The 25,019-nt window shown below is 44.2% G+C and overlaps 1 protein-coding gene across 2 annotated transcripts in view; it reads right to left on the minus strand.

Annotated features, from left to right (window-relative positions):
* LOC104060648 (alpha-2-macroglobulin) overlaps nucleotides 1-25,019 on the minus strand; it is a 30,203-nt gene that overhangs the window by 3,720 nt on the left and 1,464 nt on the right. Inside the window, exons 2-29 of one of the 2 annotated variants that reach the window (XM_054069199.1) lie at nucleotides 24,811-24,994; nucleotides 23,651-23,810; nucleotides 22,720-22,772; nucleotides 22,169-22,189; nucleotides 21,655-21,823; nucleotides 20,376-20,460; nucleotides 19,515-19,638; nucleotides 18,187-18,301; nucleotides 17,849-17,958; nucleotides 17,201-17,356; nucleotides 15,575-15,802; nucleotides 15,166-15,229; nucleotides 14,564-14,706; nucleotides 12,483-12,632; nucleotides 11,219-11,389; nucleotides 10,471-10,597; nucleotides 8,622-8,730; nucleotides 8,066-8,294; nucleotides 7,680-7,806; nucleotides 6,906-7,027; nucleotides 5,498-5,549; nucleotides 5,002-5,085; nucleotides 4,430-4,606; nucleotides 3,834-3,918; nucleotides 2,551-2,707; nucleotides 2,196-2,270; nucleotides 1,755-1,920; nucleotides 533-756 (exon numbers count right to left, since the gene is read on the minus strand). In XM_054069199.1, the coding sequence (XP_053925174.1) occupies nucleotides 533-756; nucleotides 1,755-1,920; nucleotides 2,196-2,270; nucleotides 2,551-2,707; nucleotides 3,834-3,918; nucleotides 4,430-4,606; nucleotides 5,002-5,085; nucleotides 5,498-5,549; nucleotides 6,906-7,027; nucleotides 7,680-7,806; nucleotides 8,066-8,294; nucleotides 8,622-8,730; nucleotides 10,471-10,597; nucleotides 11,219-11,389; nucleotides 12,483-12,632; nucleotides 14,564-14,706; nucleotides 15,166-15,229; nucleotides 15,575-15,802; nucleotides 17,201-17,356; nucleotides 17,849-17,958; nucleotides 18,187-18,301; nucleotides 19,515-19,638; nucleotides 20,376-20,460; nucleotides 21,655-21,823; nucleotides 22,169-22,189; nucleotides 22,720-22,772; nucleotides 23,651-23,810; nucleotides 24,811-24,994 (3,667 nt within the window). Of the gene's footprint in view, nucleotides 1-532; nucleotides 757-1,754; nucleotides 1,921-2,195; nucleotides 2,271-2,550; nucleotides 2,708-3,833; nucleotides 3,919-4,429; nucleotides 4,607-5,001; nucleotides 5,086-5,497; nucleotides 5,550-6,905; nucleotides 7,028-7,679; nucleotides 7,807-8,065; nucleotides 8,295-8,621; nucleotides 8,761-10,470; nucleotides 10,598-11,218; nucleotides 11,390-12,482; nucleotides 12,633-14,563; nucleotides 14,707-15,165; nucleotides 15,230-15,574; nucleotides 15,803-17,200; nucleotides 17,357-17,848; nucleotides 17,959-18,186; nucleotides 18,302-19,514; nucleotides 19,639-20,375; nucleotides 20,461-21,654; nucleotides 21,824-22,168; nucleotides 22,190-22,719; nucleotides 22,773-23,650; nucleotides 23,811-24,810; nucleotides 24,995-25,019 lie in introns of both variants that reach the window. The other variant, XM_054069196.1, reaches the window with a different exon arrangement.

Here is a 25,019-nt window from a genome sequence, read left to right on the forward strand (position 1 = left end):
CTAGCCTTCCCACAGCCTGTTCTCCCACAGCCTGCCCTTTGAAGCTGGCAGGCCCCTCTCGTCCATTCTTCATTTTCGCCAGTTGTAAGTACAAAGCACAGAGGGTGAAGCAGCTTTTGCATGTTTCCATTCTCTTCCTGTGCCCTCTGTCCTGCAGTTGTGTGTTCCCTGAGGTCCCTGACGTGGAGCTTTGCGCAGCCTTTGCTTGCTCCACGGGGTGAAGCAGCAACTTCATATGCACAAACAAACAAATGGGGTTGGGAGCTCTTTCCAGTGACACAGACACACATCCCTTGGGTCACCACCGATCTGCCCCACTGTGTCAAGAAAACCAGGCCTCTAACCAAAGGATCAGTTGTTCCCTGACACACTACTTGACATAAAAGCCTCTAGTTCTCTCTTGGGAACTTGGCAGCCACAGGAGATGCTACAGTCCCTGCCCTGGTGGAGCTTACTGTGCTCCCATGCAGGTCTCTGACGCTTTCCATCTTCTGACACTGATGTCTGAGGGCACGGGACAGAAGCAGCTCACCTGGGTGGAGGAGAAGCCTCCACTGGGATTCTGCTGACCGCTGATCCACTTTGCAATAAGGGATGCAGATGACAGCTCCTCCTGGGAAGGTGTTGACTGCAAGGTGAGGTGAGCCAGGAGCACGTAGGCTGTCATCTCCACTTCAGCAGAAGGAGCTCGGTAGTGATAGTACGGCAGATCAACCTCGGGCTCTTTCCCAGGCCGCTGCCAATGGACAGACCCATCTTCACAAGAGCAAGGAGTGTGGAAAGAAAACAACAGGCAATTATTAGGAGTTATGGAAGGGCAGTTTTTGGTTTTTTTCCAGTCCAGTTGGGAGGACAGAGGCTCCAGGATGTGCCTGTCATGCAGGATGAAGTGGGAAGGGTTAGGTTTACACTTGCTGCAGGTTTACAACTAGTCCGAGACTGCTGAGGCTCAGTCCTCATGCCTGGATACCCCTTGGTCCTAAACTCCACAGTCACACAGGCATTTGTGCCCTTGAGCACCTTGAGGGACCAGGGACCTAAAAAGGATGACACTCCTACCCTTTTTGGAGTAGAGATGCTGGGGTCAGGCAGTGACAAGCAATATGAGGCAAAATGACCCCAAAAATGTGACTACCTGTGAGTGGAAAAGGCAAAAGGTGCTGGAGATGCATCCTTCACAACCTTGCTACCCAACTCTCGGGCAAACCCACTGGCCAGCCTGACTTTCCCAGAATGCTTCCAAGTCATGACATGGTTTCCTGGAAGATTCAGAGTTTCTGCTGTGGACTCCAAAACAATCTGTATGTTTGATTTCTCTCTCAGCACGTGCAGCTTTTCCCCGATTTATCACCCCTTGTGCTGTGCAAGGTCAGCTTTGGTCTATGTTGAGCGCATGCACTGGAATGAAGCCGTGGCCGTAAACAGTACTGAGTCTTTGCTAAGCAGTGTCTGGTGTGGCAAGAGGAGCGGGCCGGGGACAGATGCCGGCAGAGTTACCCTTCAGTTCATCACCAGTGGGAACGGTGCCTGCTGTTTCCTGGTGAACTCAGAGTGAAGTTGTAGGACGAGGCACCGAGAGAGGGTTATCAAAAATGCAACCCCTTTGCACAAATCTTTCCTCTCCCTCCATCAACCTGCCCCTCCACAGAAGCCATGTGCTGCAGCCATTGACCCACCAAAAAAAGCCATTTTGTCAAGGGGAGACATAATGCCAGTTGGCTGGAAGAAAGAGATGGCCGACCAGGAGCACTCACCCTTTTTCACAGCTTCCTTTTCAAGTGAGCTAAGCAATGTTTTCCGTTTCTCCTCCTTCCCTGCCAGGGCGAAGGCATAGGCCATCAGAGCCTTGGTGTAGACATGGCTTTCTTTCTCGTTTGCTGCTGTTTCCAGGCAGAACAGAGCATTACGCACCACTGAGTGCTGGAAAGAGATAACCAGTAGTTGGAAGGCTGAGGAGAAATGATTTTTTTGCCTTACTAATAACACATTATTGCACTGAACTTCGAGGATGGGTCTGCCAGAATGAGATGTAGAAACGAATAGGGTACAACGCGTCCCAGATACGCCAAATTTAACAGCATATAATTCTTATATCCCAAGGCCCAACAACCAAGTCCTTTTTCCAGTCTGGAGCAAATTCTGGGTTGTACAGTGTCATCAACATAACTGACTCAGGTTAGGGTGCAGCCACGTACAGTTACAGGCAGAGGAATCTCCAGCAATGCGATAGTGATGTAGGCTGTCAGCGAGACTTCATTGTCCACTCCACCCTGCAGGGAAACACAAAGGTAAGTGCCGAGCCTGCCTAGCTTCTCCCACTTTTCTCCAACTCTAGATGATGTGGAATTATCAGGACGTCTCATAAAGTGCAGGTTAGCCCTCATTCTCCTTCCTGTTGTGGTGACCATACAGAAAGGCCTCTGGCTCCTCACTTCTTGCCATTGAGATGGGAATTTCCTGTCTGCCTGTATGCTCAAAAAATTCAGCTGGACCCATCTGACTTACAGTCAAGTTCTAGCCTCACAAAAACCAACCAGGCAGACATGTTACCTTCATTGCATTGTTCAGGAGTGTCCCAGAACTGCGGAAACAGCCGTTTTCCTTCTGTTTCAAGGACAGCCAGACCAAAGCATCCTGGATGTGCTTCTCATCTATGAAGATGTGAGGCCGGGCCTGGGCAAAGGACTTGAGGACAAAAGCTGTGAGCCTGAAAGAGAGAAAGAGCAGTGAAAAGGCTTGAGCAGGCCTATTTTTCATCTAGGTGACAGTGCCCAAGTGCACATCACCTGCCTGAATAAAGGCAAGAAGGCCTGGGGAACTGTGGGCCAATTAGTCAGATGATATGTATCTTCACCTCAAAAACTCTGTCAAAAAAACTGCTTCCTACCTTAATTTCTTGTCCCTCTCTTGGCTTATAAAACCCTCTGATCCCTTTGTGCTGAGGCTATAGTTGGAAGGATAGCAATTGTTGATCTGTTTCTAAACAAATCTCTTTTGAAAAAGTAGGGGGGTGCATGCCAATTATCATCTGCATATCGGCAATACTCAAAATAACAGGGAAGACTAATTAAATCCCTGACAGCTCATGGTCTGCTGGCAGGACTCTTGCACAAATCTATACCTCATGGGTTTCCCAGAACTCCCCAGAGTTTTAAAGTAAAGAACATCATGTTAAAAGAGCTTTTGCTAGAGTGATTACAGCAGTTATGGAGAAAAAACAGGCACATGGTGAGAAGCCATTACGCTGTGAAGAGCCAATTACTGTTTCAGCAACTAAAAGCATACCAAAGGTGATGAAATCATCCAGTTTTACCCTTACCTAAAGTTGAAAATGCAAGAAATGATATGCTGGAGCAACACAGAACTTTGCAGTAAGTCACACTGGCAACACACATACTTCTCTAGGCTGTCTTTGCTTCAGAACACACAAGACTCTTAGAAAAAATAACATACAGCACTGTTCTGCAATTACCCTTTCCGCATACATGAAAACACCTTTCCCAGCAGCCTTCTCAGCATATGCTAGTCTAGAAGAGCTGTCACTGCAACTCTTCAGCTTTCCTCAGTCACGATGTGGAACCCCTGCTCTCTTCTTCCCCTATTTATTCCCATTTCCTTCTTGTCTGTCAGGGTCCTCAGAGCTGCTGGTGGGAGGATGTGCTTCAGCCACATACCTGGCTCCTGGTAGGAGGCAGCACAGGGATCACATCAGCTCTCAAAGGCTGCTGGTCTGCAACAGCATTTCCTATTTACTGTCATGCAGCTTTTATTGTTAACGTGTAGCTGAGAGAGAGGAGCACATAAGGAAGACACAGGTGACATTGAAATCTCACCAGGTGTTCCCAGGTTGGCCATAACGTGGTCCAAAGGTGCTGTAAGAGCCATCCTGGTGCTTGTAGTTCAGCTGCCTCTGATAGCCTGCAATGGAGAGTTAAAACCAGATTCAGATGCCACAGAAAGTCTGCAGAGGGAAGAGGGAACAGAAAATAAGCTGTACCAGCAAAGGCAAAGGAGCAAGGAGTAGATCAGTCTTATTCTAGCCAATAAGTAGGCCTGGTACATCTCCACCTCTGTGCGCTTCTTGTACTGCATGAGGAGAAGCAACACCTACCTCTCTTCAGACGGAAGGCAGGGCACATTAATGGCAATGGACAAGTCACCATAGCAGGTCATGTAATAATTATGCACAGTACTGCAACCCAATTAGGAAGTAGAAAAAAAGTGGGTGCAATGATCAGGCACCTTAATGCTTAAGTAACAGAAAATAATAAAGCAAAAAGCCGTGAAGGGCCTTCTCAAGCATACAGCAGAGACTATCTGTGCATGACAGAAGTTCTCTTTCTACATTTGTCAAACATCTGACGGAACCACCCAAGGCAGGATATGGAAAAAAATCCAAAGCAAAAGCAAAAGCCATGTCCCATCTCACCGCTCACTAAGTATCCAATGGCCTTGGATTTGACCTCCTCACTCAGCTGCTCTGTCTTGTTCAGGTAGTCCAGGACATAGATGTTGGGTGCAAACAGGACCATGTTCTGCTCACCACAGCCAAATGGCATCTGGAGGAGCTGGTGCAGGTTCTTCATGGCAGTGCCCATGATGTCACCTGAGTAGCAGGAGATACAAGATGGATATTAAAAAAACTCAAGGCTGGCTTTCAGAATCAGAGGGAGCTACTGAACAAGAGATATCAGAGATGACAGAGAAAAACAAAAGCAAATCTGGATTGATAAAAATCCTGGAATGAAACACTGAAAAACAGAGAAAAGGAAAATAAGGGAATGAGAGAAAGGTTAGAGCAATGGCAGAGAAACCTACATAAAACGATATGCAGAAAGGGGAAAACAAAGAGCACAACTGGAAGGCAAATTGCTCAAGTCAGAAAGGATGAAAGACAGAAGTAAGGTGTGTTGGGAACCAGAAGAAAAATCTGTGAGGTGAGAGGCCAACACAAGAACGGCTGAAACAGCACATGGTTCTTCTCCCAGGCTGCTTACTCACCCAGCACTGAGAAATACGCTCTGCCTGAGTCTTGTACCACATTTGTGGGGAGCAACAGGGAAAACTTCTTTTTCACAGGTTCTCCTGAGAGAGAAACAAGACCCAAACAGCTTCAGTGCAATCCCCTAAGAAACAGCTAATGGAAGGGGAGGGGACCTCAGTGAAAGGGCAGCCTCTGTGAGGCTTTTTCCTGGGTGTGCTAGAAAACAGGAGATAGCACTTGTAACTCCAAGCTCAGCACACACAAGAACAGGGATGCAAACATTCATGCTAAATCTGTTCATGCTAAACCTGCTTAAGGCAGGTTGGTCCATTCTCTAGAGCTTTCCTTCTGTCTTAAGTCTCAGGCTTCCAGCTGATGGGGCATGTTTTCATTATCTAAAATACCAGCCCATATGGAATATGATAGAGGCAGCACTATTTTCCTCCTCCAGCCACATCCCACCCATCAAACAACACAGGAACAAATGGAGAGGGTGGGGAGAGAGGACTTTACCTTTTACACAGAGTATAGAGTTCTGAGTTGTTTCCTTCTCGACTCCTTCAGGCTTGGGTAGGATAAAGGAAAACAAGAGAGGTGAGAAGTTAGTGTGACAGGAAGTATAAACAGACAAAGGAATCCTTAAAAAGGATACCTGAAAAGAGAAGTGAGTGAACCAGAGAAGGAGAGGCAGTCACAAACAATCCCCAAAACACAATGATCTTCAATAATAATTTAAGAAAGTACAAGAAACATGATTCTAAGGGATTGGTTGTGTTGCACATGGAGAAAGGACAGGAAAAGAAAGGGAGACACTGCAGGACTATCACATGGATGACCTGCAACTATTGTACACAGTAAGAGACACTTATCCTTGTAATAAGAGGATTGAAGAACCATAGCAAGTGCTTTCGTTAGCAAATTTCACAATTGCTCTAGGGGGCTGTCCTGAAGAGATGTCTGCAGTACTATTTATAATATTGCTGCAGATGCTTCAGGTAAAACAAATGTATCTGTTAATAATAGAAAGGGAAGACGTTGTGCACTCTAATATCTGGTGACGTTACGGATATCATACAACACAAGGGGCAAGCAATAGGTTTTCAGTGATACAGAGAAAAGCTAAGAAGAACATAGACTCTACCTCCCAAGTTACCACATCCAGAATAATTAACTTGCATTTTCCTATAAAGGACATGCAATACTTCCACATAATACTTGCCTCTATGCCACATAGCATAAGCAACTTTTCTTGCCACAGGAAATGGATTAGCTGAAAAATTTTAGCATATTTTCATGGACTTTTATAATATCTGGAGTTTTGAGGATGCTTGTCTACAGCCACCAAATTCCCATAAGTTCTTTCGAATCTCCCACCTTCATCCTTGTGCCAGTTTAGGGTAGCAAACCAGAACTGTGTAACACTTAGCTTAAGAGGCCATTTTCTCAGCCAATCAACTAGCAGAGAGGCAGCACGTGCTGACCGGCAAGCCTGCTGGAGCTGTCTCAAAAGGAAGAGAGAAGCCATAAAGTGGGCGTACTGAAACAGGTGGTGACAGGTAGGAGGCAAAGGGAAGGATGGATTGGAGTATGAGTCCAGCTACAGCAGGGGATAAGGGAAGTTTAGAGTACTGGAAAAGACTGTGTTATGGCACTGTTATTAACCTGCATAAATATTATTATATTTATGCAGCCCAGCCAAGTATAAAGGTGATCTAAGGCCATTATATAATCACACCATGTAGCGATCTCATAGAATCACAGAGCATCCCAGGTTGAAAGGTACCTCAAAAGATCATCTGGTCCAGTCTTTCATGGGAAAGGCAGCCTAAACGAGATTATCTATGATCCTGCCCAATTGCATCACAGGGCATACTCTAGCTTATGGGGAAATTCAGTCCTCCCTTTCTCACAGCCCACATACCTCAACCAGCAGCTGTCTGATGACTGTGTCCTTACGCCCTTTCTCAGGGGTCTCCACAATGGCATTCCCACAGGGCTGCTGGTTCTGCAGGGCCTCAGTGCTCACTGAGAACTCCACCTGCCCTGGAGGAAACAGGAGTCAGGCAGTGCTGCCAGGCAGAGAAAGGTGAGGGGAGTCACTGCCACTTGCAGTGACTTGCAAGTCCTGCGTGTGGAGATTTTCTACCACATCTAGGCCCCGGTTCCTTCCCACAAGAACATAGCTATATCAGAAGTCATCCTGGAGCAGATGATCTGCATTGTCATTAAAATGTAACTCTATTTTTGTGACTCTTTTACAGAACCTAGCACACTACAGCAGTAGGACTTAACAGCCCCACTGCTGTTCAACACACTGTTACCCTGCACACACACCACAGCTGCTACCACAGCATGTAACAACAGTGAACAAAGCACAAAGATTCCATAGGGTAATTGTTTAATCTCTAGGGGTGGAGGCTGGAGCTCACAGAGCATTCCTGCTGGCCAGCAATATCTCTGGCTTCAGAAGATGTTGTCCAAGTGCTGCGAGGCTTGATGGCATTGCATATGGTACCATACAGAACCTTGGACACTATGAGCCAGCCAACCTTTGCCTGCCAAATAACAGCAGATGAGACAGACACTCAGCGGTAGTGTTTCCCAGGAAACTGTGTTGCTCTAGCATCCAATACCATATGCAGAGAACAGCACAAAGATACCCTTCCCGCAGTTCTCAGCACCCTGAGACCCTTACCTAGAGATCTGGGAGACACCAGCCAAGCCACAGTTTTCCTCCCATTCTCACAGACACAATGAGATTCTTCCTCTTTTTCCACCAGATTAGCCAGGAAGTGTGCAGACTGAGCCAGAGTCACACTGACCTGCCAGTTGCAGAGAGAGGCACAGTCAGGGAAGCGTGATTATGAGGGAGCGAAGAAGTCATAGCAATAACTGCTTCTTCAGTAGCAAAGAAGCAGTGAGCTGGAGTTGTGGGTTCTGTGTTTGGAGTATATAAGAGGAATAATATAAGAGTTTCAGGGTATAAGGTTCTAGAGCTACTCAGAGATAAGAAAGCTAAGTGGAGGCAAGAGATGAACAAGAAGATACACAAGTACAGAGGCGGCTTTAAATCTTCCTTACCCTGATGCAGGCAGACAGGTAGTTGAAAACGGTGGCTTTCAGTGTGAAGGCCTCACCACGCACCACAGAATAGGGCATGGTGAGCTCCACAAAGAAGGGCTGGAAGGCTCTGAGGGACACTATCGGAGACAGTCCAAAGCCCGTGCCTGCTGAGGTGCAGAATGCATTGGCTTTCCACTCAGTGATGGTGTCAGGGATGGTCACATCTAGATTGGCATTGCCCTCAGAGCTGATGAAGCACAGACAACAAAGACAGAGGGAAGATTTTTATGGCATTTTGGTGACTATCTGTACGCCTTTCAGCCTAGTGAGCAGTACCGCCTGTGTGAATGATGGGGCACAGTGTGTTTGTTACTCTAGGGCCATTCCACATCTTCTTCCAGAGCCATGATCACTCCTTGGACTAACCTAACTATTACCGAAAGGAATTCAATCTGAGAGAATTGCCAAGTGATTAGTGCAAACAATGAAAGACTTTCGAGCATTGAAAAGGCTTGGCAAATACCTTATAAAAACAGTTTCATTAAAAAGGAAGAAATTAGCCCACAGTGCTCACCTTATAGTTACTAAACTCCAAATCCAAGTTTCTGGGAAATACTTTCGGACTGTTTCCGTCACCACTTCAGATGTGGCTGATGTGGGATGAACTGTACCTCCACGAAAGGCTGAATGTGATGAGACGGAAAAGAAGTCACCTACCGATAATTCAAAAGAAGCAAGATCTATAACAGTATAATGCTTCTGTCTGAGAAAGTGGCAATCTACGTGGCAATCAGAAGCTGTGCTGGCAGCAGATGTTTGCTGAGGCTGTAGTAAGCACTGGTACCAGCAGCAGTGAAGTTCAGCAGCAGTGAAGTTTCAGGATCAAGGCTTATTAAGTGTGCTAACCTTTCATTATTTCCTTCTGGTCCTCAATGAACCTCAAAGTTTGTGGGGCAGCACTTCAAAAAGTTAAAATAAGAATGTTGGTTTGAGCAAAGAGCTATTATGACCTTCTGTGCAAGCAGCCTTTTCCCCTTTGGGTACAATCTTAATGTCACATCATTCCCCAGCCCATCAGGCCAGCTAGCAAGGGACCATCCCTCTGTTGCAGTAGGTTTTGTAGGGTCATGTGACTCAGAGAACCACCTCCCTGCCAAATCTATGAACTAGGCTGAAGATGCTCAAACTAAAAACATGCAGTTGAAATCTGGGAAATGTAAAAACAGACTTTTTGATTAAAACAAATTTTCACACTCAAAAATTATTCCCAAGAAAATATTCTGAGTTTGGGATGAAATCTGGTAAAAAATAAGCCATTGTTTTCTTTGGGTTTGAACAACTGGGAAGCAAAGATGGGGTGATGGGCGGGGGGGGGGACTTGGCTTGCTTGGCTTTTACAAATGGAAAGAGAAATTCACTCAAACAGATAAAGAAGAGAAGTTCTTGAATAAAATCTTTACTTTGGCTAAATTAATTTCTACATTTAGATAAAAATTGTGTAGCTATCAAGTATCCGTACTAACTGTGCAACAGGCACCTCCAGACCCAGAGGTCTCAGGGCATGCAAGAAAGATGCTATCAATCAGAGCTGTATCACACAGCTCCTAGCAAAATGACAAGTGGCTTGTTTGTGTTTGTCTGTCATGGTATTTCAGTTTTATTACTGCTGCCTATTGCAGTTTAAATTAATTTAAAATCACGTATCCCGCACTTTAGCAACATGTGTTAGAAGTTGAAATCATCTTAAAACTAGACATGTACAAAAGCACAAGTACTTGTGCCAAAGGAAAACTCTGAATCAGTTAACCAGCTAGAATAATTTAGAATTACTAGGGTATTTCCCTTAATATGAGTCTCTGGAGGATGACCTGGTCAGTTCTACCACCCAAACAGCTAGAGTCTTAAGAGTTGAGATAGCCCTTAGAAATAAGGTGAGTCCATTTCAGACTGGACTTCTACCACACGCATCTTAACTTTCTAAGCCCCCAAAGACTACCAACTTGTCACTGAAAATTTTGCCATCCCCTTTGTCTGGTTTTGACCATGCATAAAACTGGATGAGTCAATGAGGACAGACTGAAAATGCTATTGGAGACACTTTAAGTCAGCCGCTGTAAAAGCCTAGTGAACAGAGAATTCAGCAGCAGAATAATATCTTTTGCCTGAGTCTTTGAAAACTGCCTGGCCCTGTTGAATTCTAACATGGAGTTATCGAAGCCTGTCTATACACCTTCACAACCAAAGAAAAGAAAAGAGAGAGAAGGCCTACACTCATGCAGAAGCTGAAATCTGTGAACCCACCACTTCAGTGCTACTTCCAGGTGCTCAATCCACAACCCCAGCTTTTCTTTAGATATTCAACCCAAAACACAGACAAGATCTTTGTTCAGAACAGAGGTAATAACAAGACCTAGTTCCTTTACCGCTTGCCCTCATATACATAGGTGCTCCACTCTCAATAGTCCCTAATGCATAGGGGGATCCTCCAGGCGTGTTGCAGTACCAAGGTTTCCTCACCTTGGTATTTGTGAAAACCTTTAAACCCATTTCCTGTGGGAGAGAAACAAACATGTTTTTTCGTTACTGCTTCCTGTTGAGGTTCACATAGCAGACTTGACACTGGTATTCTACTGCCTCAAAAGCTGTTACTCTCTGTGCATTGGACGCTGTGATGATCCCCCCCTGCCTTGGGTCTGGGTGCCTGCGTGGCTCAGAGAGACCAAAGGATAGATTCCCCTCTATTTCTAGCGCACTAGTTCCAGTCTAGTTCCAGCCTATGAGTCAGGATGAGCCACAGAGATGATATAGAGGTTTCTTTCTGGAAGGAAATATTTGTGGCTACCATGCAGCTCAAGAACATATTGATTTATTTGGGTAACTGTAATGACATAGGATTACTTACCTCCCATTAGAACCTTATTTGAAGTCAACCTAAAAGCTTTTCCTATAAGAAAGAAACTTTGAGACTGATCCGTCTCCACCAAGCTGGGATCAAAGCTGGCAAGATGAGTGAAGCTTAAGACTCACTGAACTTGCCTCTGGATAAAAATTAGTGTCGGATCATTCAGATTCACAAAAACTACCCTTGTTATATTGCATCGTGCCACAGACTTCTTAAGCATTCTCAGTCTTTCTCCCACTCCATCCCCTAACCATGCAAGAGGGCCATACCTTTAGGATGCTGTAAGTGTCCTCTTCATTCACCTCCACTACTGGAGAATAGGTGATCCCATTCAGAAATATCTTTGTCAAGGGGATGCAGTTCCACAGGGGTGCCTCCAAGAGTACGTCTGAATCATAGTGGTAGTCACGCTGGTCCTTCACTGGCAGCAAGCTGTACACCTAGGTAGACAGAGCCAGGGTATTTGGCATTTTCAGCATCCACTGCCACAAAACACAATTGAGGGAGCTGGAAGCAAGCACCACAACAGTCACATCACCTGCACATAGATCCACATTGCCATGGTCCTCCCTGTCATGGGAACAATGGGAATTTGGGAGTCAAAAAAGATATCTGAATTTGGAGATGTTGCCTCTTTCATTATGGACAGCATGTTACTCTGGATCAGAGTGCTGGTGCACCTTCCATATGAGGACAGGCAGAGAGAGTTGGGGTTGTTCAGCCTGGAGAAGAGAAGGCTCCAAGGAGAGCTTGTAGTGACCTACCAGTACCTGAAGGGGCTACAGGAAAGCTGGGGAGGGACTTTTTACAAAGGCTTGTAGTGATAGGACTAGGGATAATGGAGAGGGATAAATTGGAGAGGGGCAGATTTAGAACAGACAAAAGGAGGAATTTCTTCATGATAAGATTGGTGAGGCACTGGAAGAGGTTGCCCAGGAAGTTGTGGCTGCCTCATCCCTGCAGGTGTTCAAGGCCAGGCTGGATGGGGCCTTGGTCAGCCTGATCTAGTGAGAGGTGTCTCTGTCCATCGCAGGGGGGTTGGAACTAGATGATGTTTAAGATCCCTTCCAACACAAACCATTCTATGATCATGGCCCAAATATATAAAAAATTACACTGGCCAGTCCATCTGCAGTACTTTTTTCCTACTCAGGGATTGTCATTTGCTGTGTGGCATGTGGGGAATAAACTCTGACACTTCCAGATGCTACTTCAAGAAAATTAATCCACGGCTGGAGAGAATAACTGAAAAATGATCATCAAATACATAATAGAATTTAGCTCTGGCTAAGAGAAGCAGTCCCCTTAAAAGGGCTTCCTAATCACAATCCCTACAGTCTCATAGAACCCCTAACTGGGCTGCTGCCCAGTTCTCATCTTTTTGCCAACTGGAGGAAGATGAGAAAGAGCACAGGGCAGCTTTCCATTGGCAGCACTGACAATATGGACTGACTGTTCCACTGTTTCCACCCCAGCCCTGGGCAGCGCTTGCTCGGACCAGACTCCAAGTTGCCCCATAGACTAAGCACTTACAGAGCTGGGTGACAGGTCAGCTTCTGGCTTCATGAGGAGAACGCTCTTGTCCACAGCACGGACAGCACAGAGGGAGTTCGGGGAGGCTCTGAACAGCAAGCGAGCATCAGATGAAGGCAGGGCTTCAGGAGGAGAAAAGCTCAAGTCCACCTGTAACCACAGGAAAAGCTACACCCTACCCTTGCAGGACTTTTCCCTCCCATTGAGTGCATCAGTTCCAACCTTACAAAGTCCACATACGCATGCACAAACAACTCACTATCCTGTGCTACTACAGAGCTGGGTTCCCTTCCTGCAATGTCAACCAAATCAGCACTACCTGTTCTTGGCAACTTCAAGGGTCACAATTTCTCATAAAACTTTTAAAGCAGCTTTGGGTTTTATGGCCACTGTGAATGTGATGAGACAATCCCACATAGTAGCAAGACCTGTTCAGGCAGCTGGACATGGTCTTGAATCAGGTTCAGTCTCTGTACAGCACCCAGGTATTGTATGTGGTGTGAAAATAACCTTGTAAAGAATTTCTTAGCAAATTCTTTGGTAATAGGAGGAATAGTGATGCACTTTGGCAATATTGCAATATCTACTGGCTGGTAATGATTCTGAAGAACGAGTATGTTGGTTGAGGCCTGACAGACTTCGTGTGCATTCTCCAAAACCTAACTTAAAACTCTAGCAACTCCCTACCAACCTCAGCCCTGCATATTCATAGAATCATAGAATGACTAGGTTGGAAGGGACCCACTGGGTCATCGAGTCCAACCATTCCTAACATTCCCTAAACCATATCCCTCAGCACCTTTTTGCTAGCAGAAGTTGTTGTCATCATCTTCTCAAAGGATTTCATATTAAGATGGCTGAGCTGCATAAATCCTCCCTCTTCTCAGCAGTACAAACCATTCCCTAACATGCAATAATCAAAGCATCCTCAGAGTAAACACGTTGCCTGACAAAGCAGCTTCAGCAGCCAGCCTTCCTTATGTCCCTGTCATACCACAGCATGCCTTCTGCTGGCACCCCCATCTCTCCCAGGTTGGACTCATGAGACTGCAAAAACAATATTCTTCAGGAAATGGCAGAAAAAAGCCTATGGCAATCTTGCTACTAGAAAAACATCTAACACAGAGATAGCCCAAAGTCTGTCCTGCCTGGTCTGACAGCAGTTTTGAATTCAAGATGCTCTTCGAGAAGAAACTCATATCTAAGTGTGTAAATTACTTGGGACTTGGCTTCTACCTAGGCCTTAATGCAGTGTATATTGTGACCTGTAATATATGAACAAAATTTAAGTGACCAAGCTCCTAGCATGACACCAAGTTTCAAGAACTCATTTAGCTTAGGTTTTAGCAGGACAAGGGACTGCCTTTAGTAGTGCTCTGTTTACTATTATGAAGTCCCAACATGAATTCTGAAGTTGTTCTTTCCTTAGGACTGCTCATACATCAATCTGCTTTTCTGCATAAGGAATATTTGGGGCTATAAGAGAACAATACTAGACATACTCACAGAAAGAAGGCTCTATTTTTCTATACTCTTTCAGTCTCATCATTGCTACTGAAGCATCACTGTGCATTGCTCAGCAGTTCAGGCAAGGTTTATCTCCATTTACATACAACAGAAATTAAAATGACAGCATAAGATGTACAGGAGTTCAAAGACCTGACAAGTCTCTCACTGTACTGGGACTGCATGTGTTTTATTTTTGTTCTGTGACCACAAAAACAGCTACCTCATTGCTGGAATGAGTTTGTGGGATACTGAGTGAAATACATGGTTGTAGTATGACGTAAGACATGCATTCTCCCTTTTTCTTACCCAGGACCATCTGTGAGATCAGTGGCTGTGACTCGTTGCTAAGAGGGGTTTTATCAGTGTAGTCCCTGCTAGCACTGTTTTTCTAACAGTTGATCTCCTCCAAGCCAGCAAAAACTACTAAGCACTGAAGCAACCTGTAACAATTGATGAGCAGTTTGTCCAGTGTTAGGGAATCTAAATAAAAGAGCTTGCCAGGCTAAATCTAAATAAATGAGCTTGGCCACATGGCAGTCTGATGGCTGCTTCTTCAAGAAGTAGACACTCACCTTATTGCTGAAACACTCTTCTACATAGAACTTGGTTGAATCAGCAATCACCTCCCTGCTGGGGGCAGTGGTGTAAACAAGCATTTGGGCCACTGGAGCAATATCAGCTTGTACAGGCAGCTCTACTAAGAAGACCCCATGGGCTAGCAAACAAAACAAGAGCAAAAAGTTAAGGTATAGACAACCTGCTCTCGGAGCAGCCAAATGCCTAGGTTTGATCTCCTTATGAACTTCATCGCCATGACGATACACCACACAGGATGAAGTGTTCTCACAGGGATGCATAAGTCTCACTGTCTAACTGAAAAGGCCTGTGTCAAGTCCCATTTACCAGTGTATAAGCATGCTGAATTTTGGTGCAGCCTCTAAAAACAGACCATCACTCTTTGTCTCTTAGGACAGGAGAGAGGCAGCTGGCACAACGGATTAGAGCAAATCTGTGCATAGCCCAAGTAGGGGTATAGAAAAAAAGCTCTAACTCTTCCCATATCTTAGGGGACATATAGATGTGGATCCCTGCATTTATATGTAAGAAGCCTATGGCTGCCACGCCTGCCTAGCCTCTCAGGAAAACAACAATTTGGTAGGAAAGAGAAACTCACCACTTTCCCCATCCAAATCCAGAATGTGGGTGCTTGCTTTCTTAATGACACCCCTGGCCATCACCTGAATGGAATAAGAAACGCTGCTGTGGTGGTGATTATGCATGTGCCAAACCTTAAAGACTGAGATGAGAACAACTGAGCTGTATGCTTGCTGCTCGCACCTTGCTCAGCTGCTCTCTGCCTCCCTCAGGCAGGATACTGGTGCTCACCGGGGGAAGGGGGAGGGGGTGTCACTGGGACATACTTACTCTTCTGCTCCCAAGCCAGACCCTCCTTACTGTGGGTAAGCAACATATGAGGAGTGATGCAAAGTGTTTAAAGCCTGCTGCCACAAACCACAATTTCCATCACCAACCCCCCTACAATTACCAGTGGCAACTTCACTATATGACAGGAGCAAGCTTACCAGGTAGTAAAAGGTGATTTTCTTCTGCTCTCCTATGGCCTCTGGAGTAAGGATATAGTGCACCCGGACCTCTGTGGAGGAGCCACAGCTTAGTGTCTCAGACTTGGGCTCAATTTTAAGGAAGCTATTACTCGGAGAGTAAAAGCGCTTTAGTGGGAGATAACCATCTTCATAATATGGAACAACCCAGGCACTGTCATAGCAATGGTGGTTTACTTTATGAGTTGCCTGGAAAAGGAGAAAATGCACAAATAGATCCTCAAACACAAGTGGCTAAACTGGAGCCAAAATTCACAGCCTAGTATTAAAAATTTGGTATTTTTTGTATTTAAGCAACAAGGTAGTCTACAAAAAAACACCATAAATTGAAAGATACAGGACAGGGTGGGGGGATGCTTAGCAAATCATTGGGAATGATCTCATTCCCAGAGAAGCTGGAGTTTGTCTTAAATAAGCTGAATCATATCATTTGTTTATTTACTATCAATATCATCTCAAGGGCTCTTTACCCTAGTTCTTTGCCCTCCCAAATAGCATGTTACTTTAAAGAGAAGAGAAGCTGATTTTCATTTTTCCTTCCCCATTATTGGTACTGGAGAAGGGATAGTGCTTTTTGGTTCAAAGATTACTAGTCCCAAGGCCAAACTAAGGATGCTATGGAAAAGAAGGAAAAGTTTCCAGCTGAGAATTCAAAATCTAAATTGAATAGAAGTTCAGGAACTGAGACAGTCCATGTCTTCCTAAAAATGAGAGCTAGAGGAAGATATTTCACATTTAGAAGGGTGCTACTTCAGCATTTCATGTGCCTCACATACCCTTATTTCCTTATCTTTCTCACTGTTACCTGGGTATCTTGCCTTCTCTTTACCCTGCAAAATCCTAGCAACTTTAAGCACCTAGTGGCAACTTCTGGACATTTTTTTAATGGTTTAGATATGTGACAAGACAATTGTAGGGAGAAGAGCAAATACAATTCTAGACCATCTGCCTTATTCCAGGGTGAGATATTATAAGATGTGCATACTACGTATATATTGCATTTTCCACTAACCAAACGATGCTCACAGGCACTTATTTTTCCCAGATGAACAAATTCCACACTAGGGAGAGAATTTCTGTGAACGGTTTACAGCAGGAAAAAGAAAGAAAAATGAGGAGGGCAGCTTAGAAACTCAGAATGCTAAATTAAACCCTGAGAGCTGCAGACTGCCTTAACTGGTTACAAAGGATATTTAGACGAGACACTTCAGAAATAATTTAACTGAAAACACAGTGAAGTACTAGCAGCACTCAGTCATGGGACTTAGACCCTCCCTTGAAACAGATTAGTTTAGGTAGGGCTGGTGATCCCTTGGAGCAGAATGGACTATTATGATCTCTCTACTCTCCTTCTAAGCCCATATTGCTATTGTCAAACAGAAATCAAATGTTTACAAGCTAAGTACAATTGTGACAGGGCAACCTGATTTGTTGTACAAGCTTTTTACACCACACTGATGTCAAAGTTGGCACAAACAACTAGGAATAAGAAGCTAAGTGCTTTTACTTATATAACAGAAACTTTAGAAGTCCTCCCCTTCTAGCCTTGTGGGTCACTTCATCTTCTCCTCTGACTGCAGGACTCACCCTAATTCCAAGAGAATCGAAGTGCAACTTGGAAATGTTCAGGGCAAACCACGCCCTGCCTTCTTCATTTGTTGTGCAGTTTTCCAAGACTTCTCCTAAAGAAATCCTCACCATTTCATTGGCAATTGGAGCACCAGACCCATCCACTAGCTTCACCTAGAGGAGAAAAAAACAGTAGAGTATAGAAGGAGAGAAATGCCTGTCACCTGAACAGACGGGTAAACCACCAAGCTAAGGAAGTTGGTCTCATGTCAGACGAAGAAGCCTCAACTGCACATCATCTATCTCTTTCAGAGAGAGCTGCAAACTTTCTGAATCTTATTTCATTGGCCTTTTCTTATCTTTACCTCTGGGTCAGAAGGGTGGACATGGAGATTGACAGGTACTCACACCTATTAAACAGGAGAACAGAAAAGGGGAATTTTACTTGACTGGAGAAGCAGAAGCACAAGGACAGAGAGGTAAGCAAAACGAGGGCTATGCTCTCAGTTGCTGTTCCCAGTTTGAGAGCCTGAGGAGGAGAGGAAGTCCACTGGGATTACCAGCACTGAGATCCAGATTCTTTGTAAAGGCAGGATATAGATCTGTCCAGCAGATTCAGTAGAATTGTTTGGCGCTCATGGCATTCCATTCTCATGGTTTCCCTACCTGCCCAAAGAAGGGGATTCCAGGTTTGTAGTGGGAGCTTGTACGCTCAAAGGTGATTTTGCTAATTGTGTTTGTGATCTCGGAGAAGCTGTTTCCAGTCAATTCCACTCCTGCAGGAAGAAGCATGAAGAATTAATTTGCCAGCACCTGACCAGAATTACTTTTACTGTAGGCTAACTATTCTTTGCTGAACAAGTAATTTTGTTGATTCTTCTGGTCTCCTGGTAGGAAAACTTCAAGATTCCAGAAAAGCGAGAGTCTTCTTTTCTCCCTCACCTCTAATTGTCAGGCCCTGCTACTAGGCTTATTATAGGCCTCTTCAATTCATTTATTCATACCTGTCTCCTCCTCTTTAATCTTAGCCTCCACATGGAGCTTATTTTCATATCCATTTCTCTTGAGCTGGAACAACTTGGTCTTTACCACTTCAGAAACGCAACCATAGTTATCTGTCTGTTGGAGGAAAACAAAGGTGACAATTATGGACTCATCTATATGATGTTTCTCCAGCTTAATGAATCCATCACTGTGTTTTGCCCTAAACTGCAAGAGAAACCCATAACCTCACAGATCGTTCCCTTTGTTGGTTTTATTAAAACTGGAAAAGCACATAAATAACTTGGCAAGGAGCTTTTTGAAGTATTTGCAGCAACATCAGGGCAAAAATCTTGTAACCTAAAAGATTCTTATGTACGTGTGTTTGAAATTCTAAACACTTGATACAGAAGCACAGGGAATTATTCAAGTGTATGCCATACAGAAATTGTTCAGCCGTCATCAAGCACATCAAAATATAGCTACTGACTTAAAAAGCACAAATCATACAAGTGATACATAAACTAAAGCCTGTGTATGTGTAGAAAGAAGATAACATCTGGAAAACTATTTCCAAAGCTTGCCACCTCTCTTTAGCATCTTTATGTACCAGGCAGTCTCCACAGAAAAGGGAAGAGATGCCTGGACCAGCGGTTAGCACTGCAGTGTTCATATTTTCTTTTAGCATGGATAAACAACAGAGGCAATTGTGGGGATCATACTCTGGCAGACACTAAGGACCACAAGCCTGTCTTCTGCTTGCTTTCTTGTCCTGGCATATTTCCATAATTGCTATTACTCCAGCTTCTGTCCATTTAGCTTGTACAATTGCTTCTGTCCATGCTCCAAACACCATTCAGTTTTATTCGTGTAGACTTGCCAGTTTGAAGAGCAAAAAACATTATTTTTTCACTCTGTCTCAACCACTGCTGCTAAATCTATGTCTTTCTTCTTAAACTGCATCACCCCTCCCCTGATTTCTGCTGCTTTCCTGCTTCTGACACCAACTTCTGATCCCACACACTGCTTCCAGTGTAAGCCAACCCCAACTCTGTTCTCACTGCCTTTTCAATCTCACTCCTACAATCTCTACACTCCATTTGACCCTTCTTTTTTTGTTGCTTCCACCTCTTCCTTCTCCATCAGCTTCTTGCCCTTATACCTATCTTCCTTACTGCACAGACCTTCCCTCTATTTTTACTTTTTACATCTTGGATCTCATCTTTTCTCCTTCTTCGGGCTTCCTTAAAATTGTACATATTTTGTTAGTAGAAGCTTGTTCCATACAAGGCACAATCAATAAACCACACTTGCTCCTATCACTGTACCCACAAAAGTAATCATGACTTACCTGTCCAGAGAACTCATCACACACTCCTTTAGCCTCTTCACCATAGCAGGTGGTAGCTGCATGTCTAAAATTCCGGCAGACACGGAAACTCACAAGCCCAGGAACAGGCTTCCCAAATGTGTATCTACCAGCAGGGAATGATTGGAAGAAAAATGGAACCATTAGGAATGTAAGAGGGATTGAGAAAAATTCCTATCTCACCCCTAGTGGAACTAGGATTCTTCTGTAGAGTTGCCTCCAGGATACAGCAGAGTCATCACAGGGAATAAAAAGTAGAAAGAAAAATTTGGTAACATTTTAGGATCAAGCTTGGAAATGTGGGCAGAAGCTCTGAATCTTATAGTCCCAATTGCATCCCTGAGAATAATATACAAGTCTTCAGAATTCATTTACCCTAATGCTGATTTAGTTGAAAGTACCCCTCATCTTGGAGAACACAGTGCAAGTATCTACCCCATCACCCAATTCTGATGAAACCGATTTGTGTGTGTATGGGATCTTCTGGCTCATGGCTCTCCCTGCAGGATGCATGGAACAAACACACCATGCAGAGTCGAATGAGGTGGCCCAACGAAACAGAGAGATTGCATCACTTACAGTTTCCTCTCCACAATGACAAGTAGAAGCCACAGTTAAACATCATTCCTGAGTAAACTAAACAGAACAATATGTTTCTACATGTTACACATGAAGTGCCCCAAGCAATAATTTCTGCCCTAATGGTAGATGTAGTCTGTGTGGTTTGGGGACACCAAAATGATTGAGAAATATAATTAACATATCTCAATCTCCAAACTAGACTTTCAGCACTAGCTGAAGGAAAAAAAGAAACCAAGAAGGACTTGAAAGAATGACACTCACAGACCACAAACTGTCACCTTCAGCTTCTCATCAAGAATGGTGATCACCTTGGGCATTTTCACTGTTACTTCGAATTTTGGCAGCACTGCAGCAGAACCAAAGGAAAATAGTCTATGTGGTGGTGAATAACAACAATGAGAAATGAAGGCTACTCAAAGGCTATTCTTACAAATGATCTGAAATCTTTTGTGTCTAAATGGTCAGCATTTAGAGGTTTCTCTCACCTCCACATCCCACTGAAGTCAGTGAAAACCACAGGCACTCAGCCATCTGCTGTGCCAGATAAGAAGACAGGATTACTAGACCAGCTATTAAAATGCCGCAGCAGCTTAGATAACACATGGGTTACCAGTCCCAAAGCAGCAGCATACAGCAAATTACAGAGCTAAGTCTATACAGGTCTCAGAAACATAGAGAGTTGGGACTGCAGATAATTTCTGCATTTCTAAATCATGTAGGTCTTACCAATTTGCAAAATAGGAAGATCCCATAGCCTCCCTGGTGACTTAGCATAGAATGACATTACATCCAAATCCAGCTGCAGGATGGTGACTGTCTTGGGAGAACCAGGAGGGATTCAGAGCATAGGGCAGTCACGCAATTGAAAGAGGTTGAAGGATTTCCAGACTCATCTACTAGGACTCATCTCTGCTGCATGAGCCAGGTAATATCAGACCATGTAACAAGGGCTGCAGCTGTCTTACTGATGTGGGAGGTTATCTTGGTTGTGACTATGTTGTTCTGATTTGAGCAGGTGAGTAGTGGGGTACAAATCTTCTAGCCAAGCAGATGGAATTGGCTTAGAGAGTACCAGAGAGGTTGTGTTATGCAAGCTACAGGCTTAGCTTGTGAGGAAGGGCAGGCAAGATATGAACTTACAGACAGCTGCAGTCTACACCAAAAGGTCAGGAGTTTGGGCCTCAGGCTATGGAGTAACTCAGTCATAGCATGACACTTAACAGGCATGTAGTGGCCTTAAATCACCTCTGAAAGGAGGTGGGGCTTGTGGGCAGACAGATCCAAGCACACTTGGTCCTCCTGATGAAAACCTTGCTGAGGCGGGCAATCAGGAGAACTGCACTGCATGACCTAGGGCTTAGGTTGCTGAAGTCCTTCAGTCTTCACTGCTCAGAAAGGGGTGATGCTTGGGAAGGAGAAGACACAGAGATGTTTTTCCAGCCATTCTGGATATCCTGGTCATATCTACCACCCTGTTTCATTAAGTTTTCATGGCCCACAGGAGTAGCAGTTAGGAATTTGAAACTGCAGCAACAGTTACCATACTCCTCCACAGAGAAATGATGCCGAATTGTCTTCCCAGAGGTTTTCTGTGCCACCACTGCATAGGTCCCTTGCATAGGTTCAGAGGAGAGATTGAAGAATAGCTGGATTAATCCCCCCTTTAACTCTGCCTTTGTCCATTGATACAGACGGTTGTTCTTTGGGTCCTACAGATAATGAGATCACAAGGAGATTGTGAGAACAGTGGGAGTCTGCAATAACTAAAAAGGACTAGCAAAAGCAGTGAGGGGAAGCCTAGCTCTAGTGTTTCAGAAGGCTACAAGGTAGGAGCGGGAGCACTGGCAGAGTCGCGTGAGGAGCCCGTGATTGAACAATAGAAAGAACTGTAACTTGGGCCCAGTTGCCGTCATATGAGTTAAAGTTCTGTATATTCAAATTAAGGTTATGGACCTGCTTAATAAGTGAGACGAGAATCATCTCGAGGCAACTGATAGTTATGACACCCAGACTGAGGTACGATAAATGTGAACGACTTGAATGTTTGTACATACCTCAACAAAGACAAGAGGAAGCTAGAAAGAAAAGAAAGAAACCAACATGCTTAGAATGCACATTTAGGTGAAGTGCAGTACAGTCAAATTACTAGGGCTATGACTACGTTTCCGGGAACAAACTGATCACCCAATGGGATAAGGAATAAAGACCCTTGTATAGAGTAATACAGAATTTTGAGGTACATCAAGGTGGGGAGGGAAATTCTTTGTCTCAGGCAGAAAAGTCAGCTGAAATTACTAATTCTCTATGATCTGCAATACTAACAAGAGCAAGTGAACACTGTGATAATGGCAGATTTGCTCACTTTTGAGATTTTTACACTAGAACCATTTATTTGCAGTTTGTCAAACCTTCCCAAGAATGCAGAAGGCAGATTTGTGCAGAAATTTGAAGAAAAGATCCTGTTAACAAGATCTGACATAACCCAAGAATTGCACAACTATCTCAGTGTACTGTGAGCTCATGCCAAAAGACAATTCTTTCCTTCTTTTCCCCACATAAATGACTTAAGGCCAAATAATTAGTGAAAAGGAAGTATCATACTTACCACCTCATTCAAGGGATAGAAGTCCTTATCCAGAGAAACAATTCTAAACAGGACTGATGGAAAAAGGCAGACAGTGAGGTTACACAGTGTAGTTGTCAACCAGAAATCATAAGTTGCAAAAACAAATAGTATAACAGAGAACAGAGCTGTTCTCTTCTAAAGAATTTCATTCACCAAAAAGATAATTCATACTAGAAGGTCACCCATGTAAGAAGTTACATGAATAAGAGGATGTTAGGAGCAAATCTCTAGCAGTGTTAACATCTTACTCATCATGGACATACAAATCTCACTAACTGGGACCAAATTAAATTTAAGTTGCCTTTGTCTGCTTCACAAAGACACATTTTTACATTGGCATTCACATGGGTCTTCTAGTTTTGTTCTAATTAGACTGACTTCTTAGGGAGGATGAATGCAAGCGAACTACTTCAACACTTGGCTGCAAGTTTATACTGGCTCTGGATGGACAGAGAATTCATTGTCTCTCTTAGGACATTAGTTCCTGTCCAGGCCAAATTTAGGAGATCAATGGTCCAGAAGAAAGAAATGGCTTATATAGTTCTCTGTGTCTTCATTGAGCACAATCAGCTGACGCTTTGGAAGCCATTTCTTTGCTTAGTTTGAATTTTTGTCCTGTTCTCTATAGGACAAACAGTCTTTCTCTGATTTTAATGTGGAACCTAGCTGCATGGACCATAACCACTGAGCCCCCAGTGACAGAAGGAATGTGCGCAGATGCCCCAAGTACATGCATCTATCTTAAGGTCCCCCAAATTGTTCCCACCAGGAGCATTAGAAACATAAGCTTCAGCCATTTGGTTGCAGCTCTGACCCCCACTAAAAGCAGGTGACATCTGGTCAGCACAATCTAACCAGTTTTACTACAAATTTTTGCTTCAAACGCAGATCTCCACCCCTTCCCTGGTACCTGTCTGTCCAGGCTTGTAGATGGGTTTGTCTGTCTGGACAAAGATGAGGCTCTCAGAATTCTCGACCAGCACCAACCTGCGACTCCTGAACTCCAGTGTCGCCCCCTTCACCATCACACTCATAAATGTGACTGGTGACGGGCTATTTGATTTTGGAAGCTGGAGAGTAAGAAAGTAACTGTGTTAATGGACCGCCGTTGAAGGCTTCCTGAACTAAACTGGCCTTGATGGAAGAAGGGATCTAATATACTCCTGATGGACATGACACAGAGGGGAGGGGAAATAAAATCAAAAACAAGAGAGATCTTTGCTTGTCTATATTCCCACTCATTCCTGATTCTGTGCAGTGATTGTGCAGGTATTGTGCAGCAAAGGAACTCTCAGCTTTCACCCAATTTAAGAAATTCTTACTGCCTTGACCAAAACCTTTATGTCTTTTTCCTTTTAACATTCACAGGGGAAATGGAATAATCTCCCTTCTCTTTCAGACAATGTCCTCAGTGCTTGCAGAAGGACTTCAGCCTATATCTGACAAACCCAGACATGGATGCCAATCTGTTCAGTGCTCTAAAGGCCAGTTCTTCAGCTTTTAAGCCAAAGACATAATCTGTTTTCTAAGCCAGACGACCAAATTTCTTCTCTGCCCATGACTAGTCATAGTCCTTGAGGCTACACTAAGTTACACTAAGCTATGAATTTCCTGACTCGCTCCTTTTTTCAGAAACAGGCAATCACAGCTTTATGTTCTTACATTATTTCTATGATTCTATGATCCACAAGATAAGAAGTGTCTGAGCTCTACCCCAATTTGAAGGCACACAAGTGAAAATCTATGGCTGTTGAAGGATGATGTGGAAAGCCGTCTGCAAAAGCTGTTCACCAAACAGCCAATAGGAGCGTCAATACTAAAACCACTTCTTTCTCCTGGCTTCTCCTTCTCCTGTCCTGGAGTGGGGTTCACTTTGCAGGATTCAGCAGTTCCCATTCAGGTAGCATGCTGAGATCTCAGCAGAGAGAGGGTGTTGAGGATGGGCATAAACATAACTTTGGCCAAGAGAGAAGTGAACACTTACACAGGCTTACTCTGTTCATCGCTATTTAATGACCTTACAGTTTATCCCTGGCACAAGGGATCAGCTCACAAGGATGAGATACTCACAGAGAAAGGGACGCAGGTGAACGTGTCCTTTTCTGACACCACATCATTAATCAAGCTCCTGTTTTCCCCTTGATACTCAAGCATGGCACTCAGCGTCACAGACTCATTCAGGTGGGTCAGCTGAACACAGACTTTCTCAGGAGAATCAGTGTGTATCACAGAGGGCAGTAGCACCATATACTGCCTAGGAACAAGACAGACGAACAGGT

The sequence above is a fragment of the Cuculus canorus genome, chromosome 1 (assembly GCF_017976375.1).
Source record: "Cuculus canorus isolate bCucCan1 chromosome 1, bCucCan1.pri, whole genome shotgun sequence".
NCBI classification, from domain to species: Eukaryota; Metazoa; Chordata; class Aves; order Cuculiformes; family Cuculidae; genus Cuculus; species Cuculus canorus.